General features: G+C 42.2%; 2 protein-coding genes across 3 annotated transcripts in view; both read left to right on the forward strand.

Moving 5' to 3' along the window:
- The window catches only part of ptprja (protein tyrosine phosphatase receptor type Ja), a 158,724-nt gene extending 149,279 nt beyond the window's left edge, over window positions 1–9,445 (forward strand). For both annotated transcript variants that reach the window (XM_067993731.1, XM_067993730.1), the window contains one exon: window positions 5,057–9,445. In XM_067993731.1, the coding sequence (XP_067849832.1) occupies window positions 5,057–5,212 (156 nt within the window). In that variant the 3' untranslated portion in view covers window positions 5,213–9,445. The remainder of the gene's footprint in view (window positions 1–5,056) is intronic.
- osbpl5 (oxysterol binding protein-like 5) overlaps window positions 5,323–14,810 on the forward strand; it is a 171,355-nt gene continuing 161,867 nt past the window's right edge. Inside the window, exon 1 of the mRNA XM_067993733.1 lies at window positions 5,323–6,273. Coding sequence (XP_067849834.1) covers window positions 6,271–6,273 — 3 coding nt within the window. The 5' untranslated portion in view covers window positions 5,323–6,270. The remainder of the gene's footprint in view (window positions 6,274–14,810) is intronic.

Here is a 14,810-nt window from a genome sequence, read left to right on the forward strand (position 1 = left end):
ATTGAATAAGGACATCCTAAACTATGGCATATAGGCCATTTCTAGCTGTCAAGCACTGGTAATCTAGCCTACAAAACCCAAGCACCTGTTATATTTGTGTTTCTGTTTCTTACTTGCTGGAGTCCAGAGGTTTGGGCAGTAATATTTTTAGTGCTTTTGCCTTTTTGGTGAATAAATAATAGAGCATCAAGAACTGTTGGTACCCACAGTTTAACACAGATACAAAATAATGGGAATATTTATTTAAACTTTTTTAATGTGGCCCCGGAGGCTCCATAGAACTTTAAATGTGCTTTTATTCCATTCGCTGTCTGCTTTAGTGACTCCAGCCAGTCAACACTCTGTGTTCATGACCAGATCTCTAGTTAATCCAGTTCCTTCAGATTGTCGAGTTCAGTAACTCCTCACAGCCAGCACCACATGTTACATGACTGTATCTCTACTGTTGGGAGCAGTATCTGCTCCCAGTCAGCACTTCCAGTGATATCATTAGCACTAACTTAAAACAGAAATGTAAAACTCATCGTCATCAAAGTTAATGATGACTCTTTGGGGCTGATTCGCGAATCCGACATTCCCAGTGAGGAGCTGTGCTTGTAAGGGGTTTCTGACTATGAAATTGCGGGCCTACAGTGTCAGATTTTCAACCATTAATTTAAATGGGTGGAGAATCAACTACTGTGGGCCCATGATATCCTGACCAGCATTCCCTGTGAGTGCCAGCCCTCGCCAGGAGTGCCCATTTGGGGAATCAGCCCTGTAGTATCTTGATGGCAAGACTGAAAGCCCTGTCTTTCTCTCAAATCTTTAAATGCTATTTTTAAATCTACATTGCGATGAACACAATTGACTGGTGTGCTACATTTTAGGTTTAGGCACAGTTGACCACACGGAGTCAGTTATACCATAAGCAAGGTTGGGGGATGGGACGTTGATACTGCTGGGCTCACTGTGGGGGGAGGGGGGGATGTTGGATGGTTGGTGTAGTTAGTCTCAATGGATTGATAGGTGATTGGCACTGTTACTGGCATGGAGAAGGGGAGGATGGGTGTGTGACCGAAGCAAGGCCCTGTTATGGTTCAAGTAGAAAATCTTCTGGATTGTATCTTTTTTTTATGTGATCACTTTACATAGATGGAATATTTAAGGATTTAAAGATTGGTTTCAGGCAGCCTCAATTTTAAAATTTTCATCCTATCTCTGTAACCTCCTCCAGCCCTATAACCCTCCAACTCTGGTCTTATGTGCTTTTCCCACTCCCTTTGCCCTACCATTGGTGGCCATGCCTCTAGCTATCTAGGCCCTAAGCTCTGGAATTCCCTCCCTAAACCTCTCCACCTCTCTCTCCTCTAAGCCCTTCCTTAAAACCTACCTCTTTGACCAAGCTTTTAGTCTCCCGTTCCAATATTTCCTTCTTTGGCTCGGAGTCAATTTTTGTCTGATTACGCTCCTGTGAAGCACCTTGGGACGTTTTCTTACCTTTAGAGGCGCTAAATAAATGCTAGTAGTAGTAGTGGTAGTAGTTGTTGTAAATTACATCTACTGCCTTACCCTTATCCACTAGCTAGGTGCCTCCTCAAAGATTTCCAGTAGGTTTTAAGGCATGACATATTACTCCTAACACCATGTCTACTGCTGTGTATGGTACCTGTACTCCTTAGATGTTCATTTATAGCGTACTGCAGAACATCCTGAATTTCCATCATTATGGATGTTAGGCAAACCAGTCTGTATTTTGAATTTATGAACTGTACTTGTCATCATGCAATCCTTGAGTGCTACTCAAGTATTTATCAATCTCTGAAAAATATCAAACAGAACATTGCTTTTTTTCTTACATCTGAAACTCCTTAAGGAATTATCACATCTCACCCCGTAGTCTTATGACTGTTTAATCCTTCCAGTTTCCACATAACCTATTCTTTACTATGACTAGAAATGATGAAGACTTGAATGGCCAGAAAACAGAGAGTAGGATAAATGGGTCATTTTCAGGCAGGCAGGCTGTAACTAGTGGGGTGCCACAAGGATCGGTGCTTGGGCCTCAGCTATATACAATCTATATTAATGACTTAGATGAAGGGACCGAGTGTAATTTATCCAAGTTTGCTGACAATACCAAGCTAGGTAGGAAAGTAAGCTGTGAGGAGGACACAGACTCTGCAAAGGGTTACAGACAGGTTAAGTGAGTGGGCAAGAAGGTGGCAGATGGGATATAATGTGGGGAAATGTGAGGTTATTGACTTTGGTAGGAAGAATAGAAAAACAGAATATTTTTAAATGGTGAGAAACTATTAATTGTTGGTGTTCAGAGAGACTTGGGTGTCCTCGTACAAGAAACGCAAAAAGTTAGCATGCAGGTACAGCAAGCAATTAGGAAGGCAAGTGGCATGTTGGCCTTTATTGCAAGGGGGTTGGAATACAAGAGTAAGGAAGTCTTACTACAATTGTACAGGGCTTTGGAAAGACCTCACCTGGAATACTGTGTATAGTTTTAGTCTCCTTATCTAAGGAAGGATATACTTGCTTTAGAGGCGGTGCAACGAAGGTTCACTAGATTGATTCCTGGGATGGGAGGATTGTCCTATGAGGAGAGATTGAGTGGAATGGACCTATACTCTCTGGAGTTTAGAAGAATGAGAGGGGATCTCATTGAAACATATAAGATTCTGAGAGGGCTTGACAGGGTAGATGCTGAGAGGTTGTTTCCCATGGCTGGAGAATCTAAAACTAGGGGGCATAGTCTCAGGATAAAGGGTCGGCCATTTAAGACTGAGATGAGGAGGAATTTCTTCACTCAGAGGGTGGTGAATCTTAGGAGTTCTCTAACCCTGAGGGCTGTGGATGCTGAGTCATTGAGTATATTCAAGACTGAGAGATCGATTTTTGGACTCTAGGGAAATCAAGGGATATGGGGATCAGGCAGGAAAGTGGAATTGAGATCAAAGGTCAGCAATGATCTTATTAAATGACGGAGCAGGCTTAAGCGGCCACATGGCCTAGTCCTATTTCCTAAATTCTTAACAATCCATTCCATATATCTGCCATAACCTAATTGTATATAATAGATTTACCCAACCAATCCTTTAACGATTCACCCTGTTCTTTGTCCGCCTTCTACTATTAACACTATTCTTAAAAAAATATTGGGCCTTTCATTTTTTTCTAATACTTCAATTAGCTATTTTCTGTTTCCTTCCATCTTTTAAAATATTTCTGCTTGTTTTTTAGGTTTCTTCCAAACTCCTTTTTAAACATTTAAACCTAGGTCTTGATTTGCTTTTTTCAACAGAATATACTTTCCTTAAATAAGCCCCATTTTTCTGTTCTATTTTTAAGTAGTTTCCAATGACATTTCCCTAACATTGCTCTCATGGTTCCAAACTCTGCTTTTTTTCTTATTATTGTTTACTCTTGGGATGTGGACAACACCAGCAAACAGCATTTATTGCACATCCCAAGCTGGCCTGAGGGTATAAGGATTCAACCACATAATGTGGGACTGGAATCACATGTAGGCCAGATCAAGTAGGGACAGCAGGTTCCTTATGCTGAAGAGGACATTAGTGAGCCAGTTGGGTTCATAATTTGCCGTGGTGAGGGGAATGGAACACTCAATCTCTGGTTTGCTAGTCCAGTACAATAACCACTCGGCTGCAATCTTGTAGTGCCACTTTGCTGATCTTGGCCTTGGCTTTAGCAGCAATATCAAATGGAACAATACAATTATTGCTCGATCCCAGGTGCTCACTAATTCCCAGCTTGCTACCAGCTCTGGTGATTGTTAAACAGTCTTGTGATAGCTTATCTCAGGAAACAATCTGACTGTCTCAGTAAAATTGCTAATATTTTCACCCCTCCTTCTGGTTGTTCCTGATCCATCCGTTCAAGCTCTGATATTGAAATCTTCCATTATTAGCAAATTACAATTTTCAGCTGCCTTCGTTATCAACCCAAACAGCTCCCCAGCTGCCTGCTCATCTTGTGCTTTTGGTCAATTAATAATTAACAGTTACCAGTTAATAATTTGCTGCCTTTGTCATTACTCAGGTCTATTCATGTTGTTTCAACTTTATCCCCTTCTGCTGCTATATCCAAAACCTTCTGCTGCAGATATATCATTCTTTTTCAATAATGTAACTCTCCTGCCTCCCTTTTGTATCCATGTGAAAAGCTTTATACCTTCTCAGCTCTTGACCATCCTCTGCTTTCAACTAAGTCTCTTAAATACCAACAATATCAATATTCTTGCTAATTTCATATATATCTCTAAATCCAGTACTTCATCTCCCCATGTTCCTTGCATTTATGTAAAAACATTTAAGCCCCATCCTTCAAAACATTAATTTTCTTATTTGATCTTTTTGTTATTGATGTCATTGATTTATTTACTTTTGGGTTGTTTTGTTTACCCCTCCCCCTATCTCACAGCTTGCATTCTCCCCACTGCCCTACTTACCCTCTCTGCAACAAAAGTTAATGCTATGAGTTACACTGTAAGAGGTGTGGATGGTTGGCACAGTCTGTCTTTGTGTTGGCTGAGTGGTTTGCACTCTTGGTCTTTCTAGGAGGTTGGGTAGTTCCTACTCTCTGGAGTTGGTTGATGGACAGTTAGTCTCACTATGGGAGGATGGGTGATTTGCACTGTTTGTCTTATGGTGGAAAGATGGATAGCTGGCACTCTCTGGGACATGGGTGATATGCATGATTAGCAGAGTCTCGAGGGTGGTTGACACTCAGTCTCATTGTAGGAAGATGGGTGCATGGCAGAGTTAATCTCACTAAGGGAGATAAGTGGCTAGTGCTGTTGGTCTAACTGTGGGGGATGGGTGGCTGGTACAGTTGTTCACTCTGGGGGATGGGTTGGGTAGCACTGTTTGACTCATTACAGGTGCAAATAGAGTTAGTGATCTTACTCTCACTGAGAAGTAGAGGTGGGGGTGACACCTCCGGGCAGTGACTGTTTGAGTAGCCCTCATGGAGTCCATGCATTAATCTGAAGGTCACTGTGTAAGTGGTGCGTCTCACCACTAACTTTTCTCTTTTCTCTCCCTAGTCTCAATATGTCTTCCTGAACCAGTGTGCCATGGAGTACATCAGATCAAGCAAACAACAAACCAGTGACACGATCTACCAAAACGCACCTGCCCTCATCTACGAGAACACCTCCGCCCTCAGGGCAGCCCAGATGGCCAATGGCCACGCACTTTAATGGAAACTATTCCAGAGCCTCCTTTTAAATTCAACTGCACCCCTTCACTAATTTTATTTTGTAAATTATAAATGTACTTTATTTTTTAAGAAGAATATATATATTCATTCAGTAAGACATGTTTAAAAGTTCTCTCCTTTTAATGATGATTTCCTATTTTTTCATAATATAAGACTACTCTGGAACAATGGCTGGGAAATGCCTAAGAACTGTAGACAATCTTTACCAAGCCCTCTGGAACTTTCATGAATACTTTGAAACCTTTGAGAACTGTCTACATAATTAATTGCAAATAGTGGCCCCTTTTGAGGCTGTCGCACTGACATTTGACACCTGGGCTCTCTTTGTAATTTCACCAGTTAAATGTGACCTCTTCTAGATAACACTGATCGGTGTGTGAAATGGCGATTTGTCTCGAAAGTATCCAACCCCAGTCAGTTATATAAACTTGTTAAATTATCTGAACAGCAATGTTTGAGGCATGACCTCTCCAGGCTTCATACTCACGAAGCATTGCAGATTGCAACCCCTTAGAAATTTCGCCAGAATCTGGCACAAGCTGTGACAGCCATTTCCTGAAGTTGATCCTTTAAGTGCTTTTGCCAAACCTGATGAGACATTGAAGCCATATTTTACAGTGATTGTTTTCTTCAAATCAGGCCCACAGATTAAAAAGGAGCCATTTCTCCAAAGAAAACCACCATCATGGCATGAAGTGAAGTGGGAAACTATTTTCTGAACTGACTGGTTATCAGCACTGGCTGGATCTCACAGCATGCCCTATGTGATGTAATTATTTAATTGTGCTGTTTTCAGGTTCTATGTTGAATTAATATTTAGCATGCAGTACGGCACTGAAATTAATGTACAATCAGCCTCCAGGTTATTCAACAATCCAAACCAAGGTGTTTCTCACACTATTTGAATAAACTATATCCCACTAGACCAGGCTTAACTCAGAGGTTCCGAGCCTTTCACCATAGCTAACAGACAAAAACAGCAACAGGAGGCAATTTAGACAGCAGAGAATTAATCCTGCGTGTGTGTGTGCACCTACTATGGCAAGTAACTGAATGTAAAGTTGTCTCTGAATTCAGATGTGTATCAGACAATGCATAAAAATTGAATACTTATTTTGTTTTTCTAACTTAATATTTTTATTTCTTTCAACACTGATGCACGTCTGAATTGAGCAGAGGATGTTTAAAGAGTCTGTCTCAGAAAGGTCGGTCTCAGTGGTTGGATCTCTGAGTCATTGTCAACAGGGTGATGAGAGGCCTCTGAGTGATTGTGGTGTGACTGCTGAGATGAGGTGAAGTCTCTCTCAGTGACTGTTAAGCAGTAGTGGAAGTCTGTCGCGGTGTGAACCAGGTACAATATCTATCCCATATGCATTAGTTAATGAGTGCAATATATAAGTTTTGATTTAATCTTAAAGTTGCAGTGAAAAAGTGATTGAACCTTTGTGTTGGTGTATTTTAAAGCCTCATGCTAAATCTTTGTAGCCTAGTTTGGGAGCATATGATTTAATCTATTTTGAATTTGAACACAGTAATGTAGTTTGTCGGACTTTGGTCCTACATAATTGGGGCAAATAAGGGAAAGTCAGTGTACCACAGTCAAGTGTTATTCACTGAACTCATACAGTCTCCAAGAACATCATTATGACTGGAGTTTTTATTTTAAATTTATCGTGTTTATCACAAGGAGCTACTGACAAGAGTTTGTTTTGCCTGGTAATGGTGAGTTGCTTGACTGGGAGGGAGGAATAATTGAGGAACCCAAAGCTAGGCCATAAATTTTAACTTTATATAGAGGAGGGTGGAGCAGCAAACTACGCCAAACTGGGACCTAAAGAAGCTGGAACAATCAATATTTATATTGTAATATGGAAACCTATTGGAGCTAAGCCACTTGTACATTAGGTTGTATGAGGGGATGATGATATTCGCAGTTCGTGCTGGTCCTGATTCAATTAAACACTTTCTGTTCAAACTGTTAAAAGCTTGTGCATACTTAGAAAGTGAATTTTTAATATTTGATTTAAAACCGAGAAGGGGTAAATTATTAAGGGCCGCGGGATCATTTGTTTTGCATTCTGCCCAACTTGCAGGGGGAATGATACAAATGATGGGACAAGATGGTGAGGCCCAGCTAGGTCTGGTTGCATGTACAAGAGCTATTCGCTCCCTGGACCGCTCCTCGCTGTGAGGCGCTCCTTGCTGTGAGGCACTCCCTCCCTGTGCAAATCGGACCCAAATCCGATACAGGGAGGCGGGAACGCTGCTCAAGTGAAGTAGTTTCAAGGAATTGTTAAACTGCAGATGTCCAAGTATAACACAATACTGTATTAACACCCTCTCCTGTGGAATGCCTTGACACTGAGTACTGCAACTCCTTGATTTTTCTAATCCGCACTTTAGCTGGTGTGTGTGTGTTTGTGTGTGTGCGCATACTACTGATTCCAAGCACTCACCTCTTTGTAATGTATGGAACAGGTATCCATGAGTTACTTCACGGAGCTGATCTGTGTGTAAATCATGGATGTTGCACCCTTGTGTCAGGCATGTGTGTGTGTTTCTCTCTCCCGTTGAACACATTTTGGAATTGAAGGCTCAAATCTTTTATCCACGGTGTATCTTCTGAATCAATGAATAGAAATTGTAATTTTTTTATAATAGTTTATTTTTTCAGTGCATAAATGTTGCAGCTGTGGGTCCTGATGTCAGCTTGCAGCATGTGGTGCTGCTGTGCAGAAGGTACTGGCAATATTAGCACTGTACTGTGCACAGTGTCGGAACTGGAAGTTAGAATGTTGACCAGAGGGACACAGGTGAAGGACTATGATGAATGTCCTACACAGTGGACATTTTGTTTTATCCCAAATTTGTCTCCTGAAGGTGCTGGCTCTAGCAGATCCACAAGCACGAGCAGCACTCGGGTACTTCACCTAAGTAGCCATTCTTCCTGAGTGAGTGTAGACTGAGTGTGTCAGCAAGATATTCAACTATGAAGGACTTGATAGGCCAGATTCTGCCCTCATCTCATGTCCACATGCGCACTTTCCAGCAGGAACGCTGGTGGATTTTACTTCCCCTCACCCCCTCACCTTCCCCCCTCTCCAGCCTTGCTTTGACAAGGCCCTAACTGCCTTTCGGCTGAGATCAGCTAACTGGGCCCTTCCAATTCTGCATGGCTTAGTGTTACACTGAGTGATGCATGTAGGTCTCTATGTATTTTTCACATAGCTTCATAATACCAGGGCCTGTAGATTCCAGTAGGGATTCACTGGGCCCGTCCTGTTGAGGATTTGAATCCCATCCTCACTTGTCGTTTATCTTCAGTGTTATCCTGCTGGTCCACCTCTGAGCCACTGGCGAACTGACCTTGCAGTAGCAGAGTCTTCCGTCTTGAAAGAGAAATGGAAAGTACACAGAGTTATCTGTTCACCCCAGTGAAGGAGACCTCCTGTCAGCTGATAGAATCGGCATTGAGGGGGGTGGAATTGAGATGATCCAGGCTTGTTGAGTCTGTTATGGGAGAGCAACAAAGAGGGAGGAGAAAAAGGGAGGATGTTTAAGAGTTCTTTAATCATGTCTCAGTGTACGTCACAGGTCAACAGAACACCAATCCAAATCTGATGTCTGCTATATTTCTGAGTTACTAAGTGTAGAAAAATTTGTCCACTGTTTGTTGGCACGTGCAATTTGAGTCATTCCACTGCAGGTGAAGAGGGGTAAAAGTGAAAGGGCTGTAGGAATAGAGCAGAGTGTCAAAAATTCATAAGCAGCAGCACTGGGGAACAGGGTAGAAGTGAGAGACCCGGTAAGGGAGGAAGAAGCCATGTACAACAGCACTTTCTGTCTATCATTGTAGTTAACATTAAACTAGAAACTAGATGTATATATAATATGTAGCAAATGCACTGGATGCATCTTGGGGAAAAATCAGAATATTGTCAATTTATCCTGTCTTCACTTCTATTCAGAGAAAGGGACTGGCAAATTTTATCAGATGTAGAGTTATATTTTTCTGTGGCTTTGTATGATTCTTTACACTGTCGGTAACGGTAAGGAGCCATGTGTTAATGTGATTACCCAGTATACCACCTAAACCAACCGTCAGTGATGCTCCATTTTGGGCTTCCTGTGTTACAGTTTAATGATGTGTAAATCTTGTTTTCTAAGTAATGTACAAGGAAAAAAGTTGCTATTAAAAATGATCATCTTTTTACTCTGTGGCCTCGTCTTTGGGAGTAAGGGCATGGATTGAATGACCAGCGGGAAGTAGCAGAATGATTGAAAAATTCTGTTATGAAAATGTCACAGTCCTGCACACACTTCTGGGGTTGGGATGTAAGGCATTTGGGGCAGCCTAAAGGGAACTTTACTCTGCATCTAACTCGTGCTGTACATGACCTGGGAGTGCTTGATGGGACAGTATAGAGGAAGCTTTACTCTGCATCTGACCCAGAGGTGTTTGGTGGAAAGACCTATCTTGATGTCAACAAGTGAATAATTCTTGGTTGTTTTAGGTCTGCCTTGTTACCTAAAGGTCATTCACCCTTTGAGGCTTTTGTCTCAATTCTTTCTTGGATCTTACTGATTTGGTGTTGAAGTCGGTGACCTCCTGCATTGCCCTAAATCAGAAATTTAATTTATTGGATGGCATTGCAGCCAGGCCTGATCCTGACCTCACCTGATATCTACACACATGTGCTTTGCAGACATGGACACTGGATACTGATCAGCAATGGTTTGGTGGGGGGGGGGAACACCCTTGCTGAGTATTCCACTCCCTAGCCCAGGGAGAGGTCAGGTGTCGTGCCCCTACTGCTATTCCAGCTGAGACCAGGTCCATACATACAAGCTGTCAGAGATTCATGTTTTGGAGGCCCAGTCAGTGTGTCAACATTTTCTGACACCACCCCACCCCGTCCTTGAGTCAAGTTGCTAATGCTGAGAACTAGGTCCCCCTCTCAGACCTGCTCCCAGTGCTAATGGCAGAGATTACGGCTTCTGCTTACAACAGGCAGTATCTTTTGAGAACAGGGGAGATGCTGAAAGAGACAGTGATCCCAGTCCAGTGCATTTGCAGCCAGACCCTAGTAGGAATGTGACCAACTGGGCAAGGGGAATGGATGGCAATGAAGGGGAGAAGGTAATGAACAGTAATGAGGGAGGAAGAGCGAGGGAAGGAGAGAAGAAGCTGGGACCAGTAATTTAGAGTGGGGGGAGGAGAATGCAGCATTAACCGAGGAATGTGGAGGGAGAGTGCCAGCATGAATTGTGTTGGGGGGTGTGAAGAGGAGAAGGAGTGCCAATTTGAAATGGGAACTGGAAGATGAGTACTAGTTTAACTCAGTTGAGGAGGAGAAGGGTGCCAGGTTAAATTGAAAGGGGAGAGGTAAAAGATTGCCAGTAAGAGCTGGGAGTGTTGGAGAAGGAGAGCATCCTGGTGAAAGAATAGGAAATTTGCTGGGGTACAGTATAGCTGATAATGGAATCTGGAGGGGTTAGAGTACCTTGGCGAACTGAAATAGTGGGGGGTGGAGGTACTTTGGGGAAGTGATGGTCTAGTTGGTCTGTTGAAAAGTCCAAATGTCATTTTCTATTGCATTTTTAGATGAAAAATTTATCAGTTGTGAAATATAAGATGCTTAAAATTAACCATAATGGATTATTTTTAATGTAAAAATGCAGACATTTTCAGGGGAGAATAACCCTGGATTCTCCTCTTTCCCCACCTCCCCCCACCCGCCCCCCCCCCCCCCCCCAACAAAAAAACAGCAATTTTGTGCCTTCTACGTTTGGATTTCTCTTTTAGAACTAACTCAGCACAGACTGAAAATCTAAACCTGGGACCTTTTGGTTGATGGTTCATATTCCACCTTGATAGCTGTGTTTGCCTACTTAACAACAGTGACTACAGTTCAAAATAATTTTAGGACATCCCAAGGACATGGAAGGCACTATACAAATGCAAATTATTTCTTTTCTTCAAACTAAAACGTGACAGTGGGACAAGGGCATGCAGGTTTAAACCGTAACCATATAAATAGGATTTCTGGGTAGAGTAATGGAGGTGAAAACCCTAGAATTATTTAAGAAACAGCTGGATTCTATGATGTGCACAGGAGCTAAGATGGAGTGGAAAGACATTCCTCACCTGTGTCTATCTTGAGATGAAGACGAACTAAGAGCAGAACAGTTGAAGGTAAGAGATGATCTGGACTTATAAAAGACATGAGAAATCTGTGCCTTTGAAGAATTAAAAGAGACAAGGTTTTGTGTGTCCCATCAAAAGACTTAATAAAGTATTTATGGATCTCCTGACCAATTCTTTTGGTGATGGGTGTAATGTTTGAATAGCTAGTCATTGCCTCCCACACATTCCTTTTTACCCGGTTTTCAGGGGAGGGGTTCATGTGACCACCAAGAATTGCCAGTGTTTTCGTGATCGCGCCCCCTACCAAAACATCTAGTTCTCTCTTTGTAAACCTTGGATTGCATTGTGCGTTCAAAATCCACCACATTCCCTTTTAAATATTCTTCCAACACAGTGTTCACCACAATGAGTAACTCGCACCCATACCCTTACATGCTGCTGGTTAGTTCACTTGAGTCACTGAGGCATAGATGCACCTCTAACTTAATTAATTTTCTCTTATCAAGGTTCTGTCAGAAATCCATCTGCAGTCCCTGGATTTTGTTAGTTTTGCATTAAGTGATATTAATCTTCCATTAGTCTAACTCTTCCATTGCAAAAGCTGAGTCTCCTTTTTCTTGCCAAGAATTTCTTAAAGCCCATTCTGTCCAATGCTTGAATACCTGGGGAGGCTCTCCCCTCACTCCTGGAATCTTGTAAAAGAAACAGAAAATGCTGGAAACACACTACTGCTGTGAGAGGAGGCGAATGATTATCTTGCACTTAAGTTCTCCCATCTCTGGTCTCGAATCACTCTCTCTAGCAACTGGTTCTCCTGGGAAAATAAAACTATTTTTTCTTGTTACTCTTTTGAGGGCTGTGGGATCCGAGGCAATGGTGTAAAATATCTTTAGTAAAGCCTTATTTCCTCTTTCTCTGATTTTTCTCTCTCCATCTGAAACTTCTATCTCTGATTTTCTCTGTTTTGCACTTTGATTTTCTCTATCCCTCTCATTGACTTTCTCTCTTTCTAATTTTTTCATCTTTGACCTTTTTTTCTCAAAATTTAGTCTTTGGTTTTCTTTCTTGCGATACCATGATTGATATTAAATCATGGGTTCATCACAGTTCAGCCCAATCCTGTCCTCAACTGACGTCCACACATATGCACTTTGCAGCACCAATCACTCGATAATGATCAGCAGCAGAAACCCTGCTGGATTTTTCCTCACCAAACTAGGCCAGGGGCACTTAATTGGGTCAAGTTTTAGTATTAGTTTAAGTGTAAATATTAAAACACCTCTCACTGCCCTGACTGGCAGCAGTCATTTACTGTTTCAGAGCACAGCACTATCTTGACAGGTTCCCAGGCCCTGGTGTTAGCTGCCTGGGCCAGTTGACTGAAACCACAACAACCACACCTCCCATGGCGGTAGTTACGGATTATCTCAAAATCAGAAGACGAACAGCAGTTCATGATATGTTGTGAGATATATCAGTATATTACAGTGAGGGATGTAGAGTATATCAGACAGTGTTATAGTGAGGGGTGAGGGGTATATCAAAATGTGAGTGAGGAGTGTGGGGTATATCACAGTGTTACAGTGAGGAGTGTGGAGTGTATCAGACAGTGTTACAGTGAGGGGTATGGGGTATAGAAAATAGGAGCAGGAGTAGGCCCTTCGAGCCTGCTCTGCCATTCAATATGATCATGGCTGATCCTCTATCTTAATAACATATTCCCGCTCTCACCCCATACCCCTTGATGCCTTTTGTACTTAGAAATCTATCTTCTTCTTAAATATATTCAGTGATTTGGCCTCCACAGCCTTCTGTGGTAGAGAATTCCACAGGTTCACCACCCTCTGAATGAAGAAATTTCTCCTCATCTCAATCCTAAATGTCCTACCCCGTATCTTGAGACTGTGACCCCTCGTTCTAGACCCCCCAGCCAGGGGAAACATCTTCCCTGCATCCAGTCTGTCTAGCCCTGTCAGAATTTTATATGTTTCAATGAGATCCCCTCTCATTCTTTTAAACTCTAGTGAATACAGGCCTAGTTGACCCAATCTCTCCTCATATGACAGTCCTGCCATCCCAGGAATCAGTCTGGTGAACCTTCGCTGCACTCCCTCTATGGCAAGTATATCCCTTCTGAGGTAAGGAGACCAAAACTGCACACAATACTCCAGGTGTGGTCTCACCAGGGCCCTGTATAACTGCAGTAAGACATCCTTGCTCTTGTACTCAAATCCTCTTGCAATGAAGGCCAACATACCATTTGCCTTCCGAACTGCTTGCTGCACCTGCATGTTTGCTTTCAGTGACTGGTGTAAAGGACACCCAGGTCCCTTTCTACATCAACATTCCCCAATCTATCACCATTTAAATAATACTCTGCCTTTCTGTTTTTGCTTCCGAAGTGGATAACTTCACATTTATCCACTGCATCTGCCATGTATTTGCCCACTCACTCAACTTGTCTAAATTGCCTTGAAGCCTCTATGCATCCTCCTCACAACTCACGATCCCACCTAGTTTTGTGTCGTCAGCAAACTTGGAAACATTACATTTGGTTTCCTCATCCAAATCATTGATATATATTGTGAATAGCTGGGGCCCAAGCACTGATCCCTGCAGTACCCCACTAGTCACTGTCTGCCACCCCGAAAAAGACCCATTTACTCCTACTCTCTGTTTCCTGTCTGATAACCAATTTTCAATCCATGCCAGTATATTACCCCCAATCCTATGTGCTTTAATTTTGCACACTAACCTCTTATGTGGGACTTTATCAAAGGCCTTCTGAAAATCCAAATGTACCACATCCACTGGTTCTCCCTTATCTATTCTACCAGTTACATCCTCAAAAAACTCCAGTATGTTTGTCAAACATGATTTCCCTTTCATAAATCGATGTTGACTTTGTCTAATCCCGTTGATATTTTCTAAGTGTCCTGTTATCACATCCTTTGTAATAGACTCTAGCATTTTCCCTACTACTGATGTTAGGCTAACCGGTCTGAAGTTCCCTGTTTTCTCTCTCCTTTTTTAAATAGTGAGTATTTTTAAATATATCAGACAGTGTTACAGTAATGGGTGTGGGGTATATTAGACATTGTTACAGTAATGGGTGTGGGGTATATCAGACATTGTTACAGTAATGGGTGTGGGGTATATCAGACGGTATTACAGTGAGGAGTGTAAGATATATCAGACACTGTTACAGTAATGGGTGTGGGGTATATCAGTGTTCAAGTGAAGGAGTGGGGTATAGCAGACAGAGTTGCAATGAGGGGTGTGTGGTTTATCAGTCAGCACACTGAGCTGACTTGGGACTTGTCAAACAGAAGCTCTTGCTGGCTGTGGTCTTCCTGCATTTCTACTGACTGAGGCTGTACAATTTCACGTAGTGAGAAATGGGACACTGGACAGCTCCAGTCTGTGAGGC

This window comes from Heptranchias perlo, chromosome 12 (assembly GCF_035084215.1).
Source record: "Heptranchias perlo isolate sHepPer1 chromosome 12, sHepPer1.hap1, whole genome shotgun sequence".
Classification (NCBI taxonomy): Eukaryota; Metazoa; Chordata; class Chondrichthyes; order Hexanchiformes; family Hexanchidae; genus Heptranchias; species Heptranchias perlo.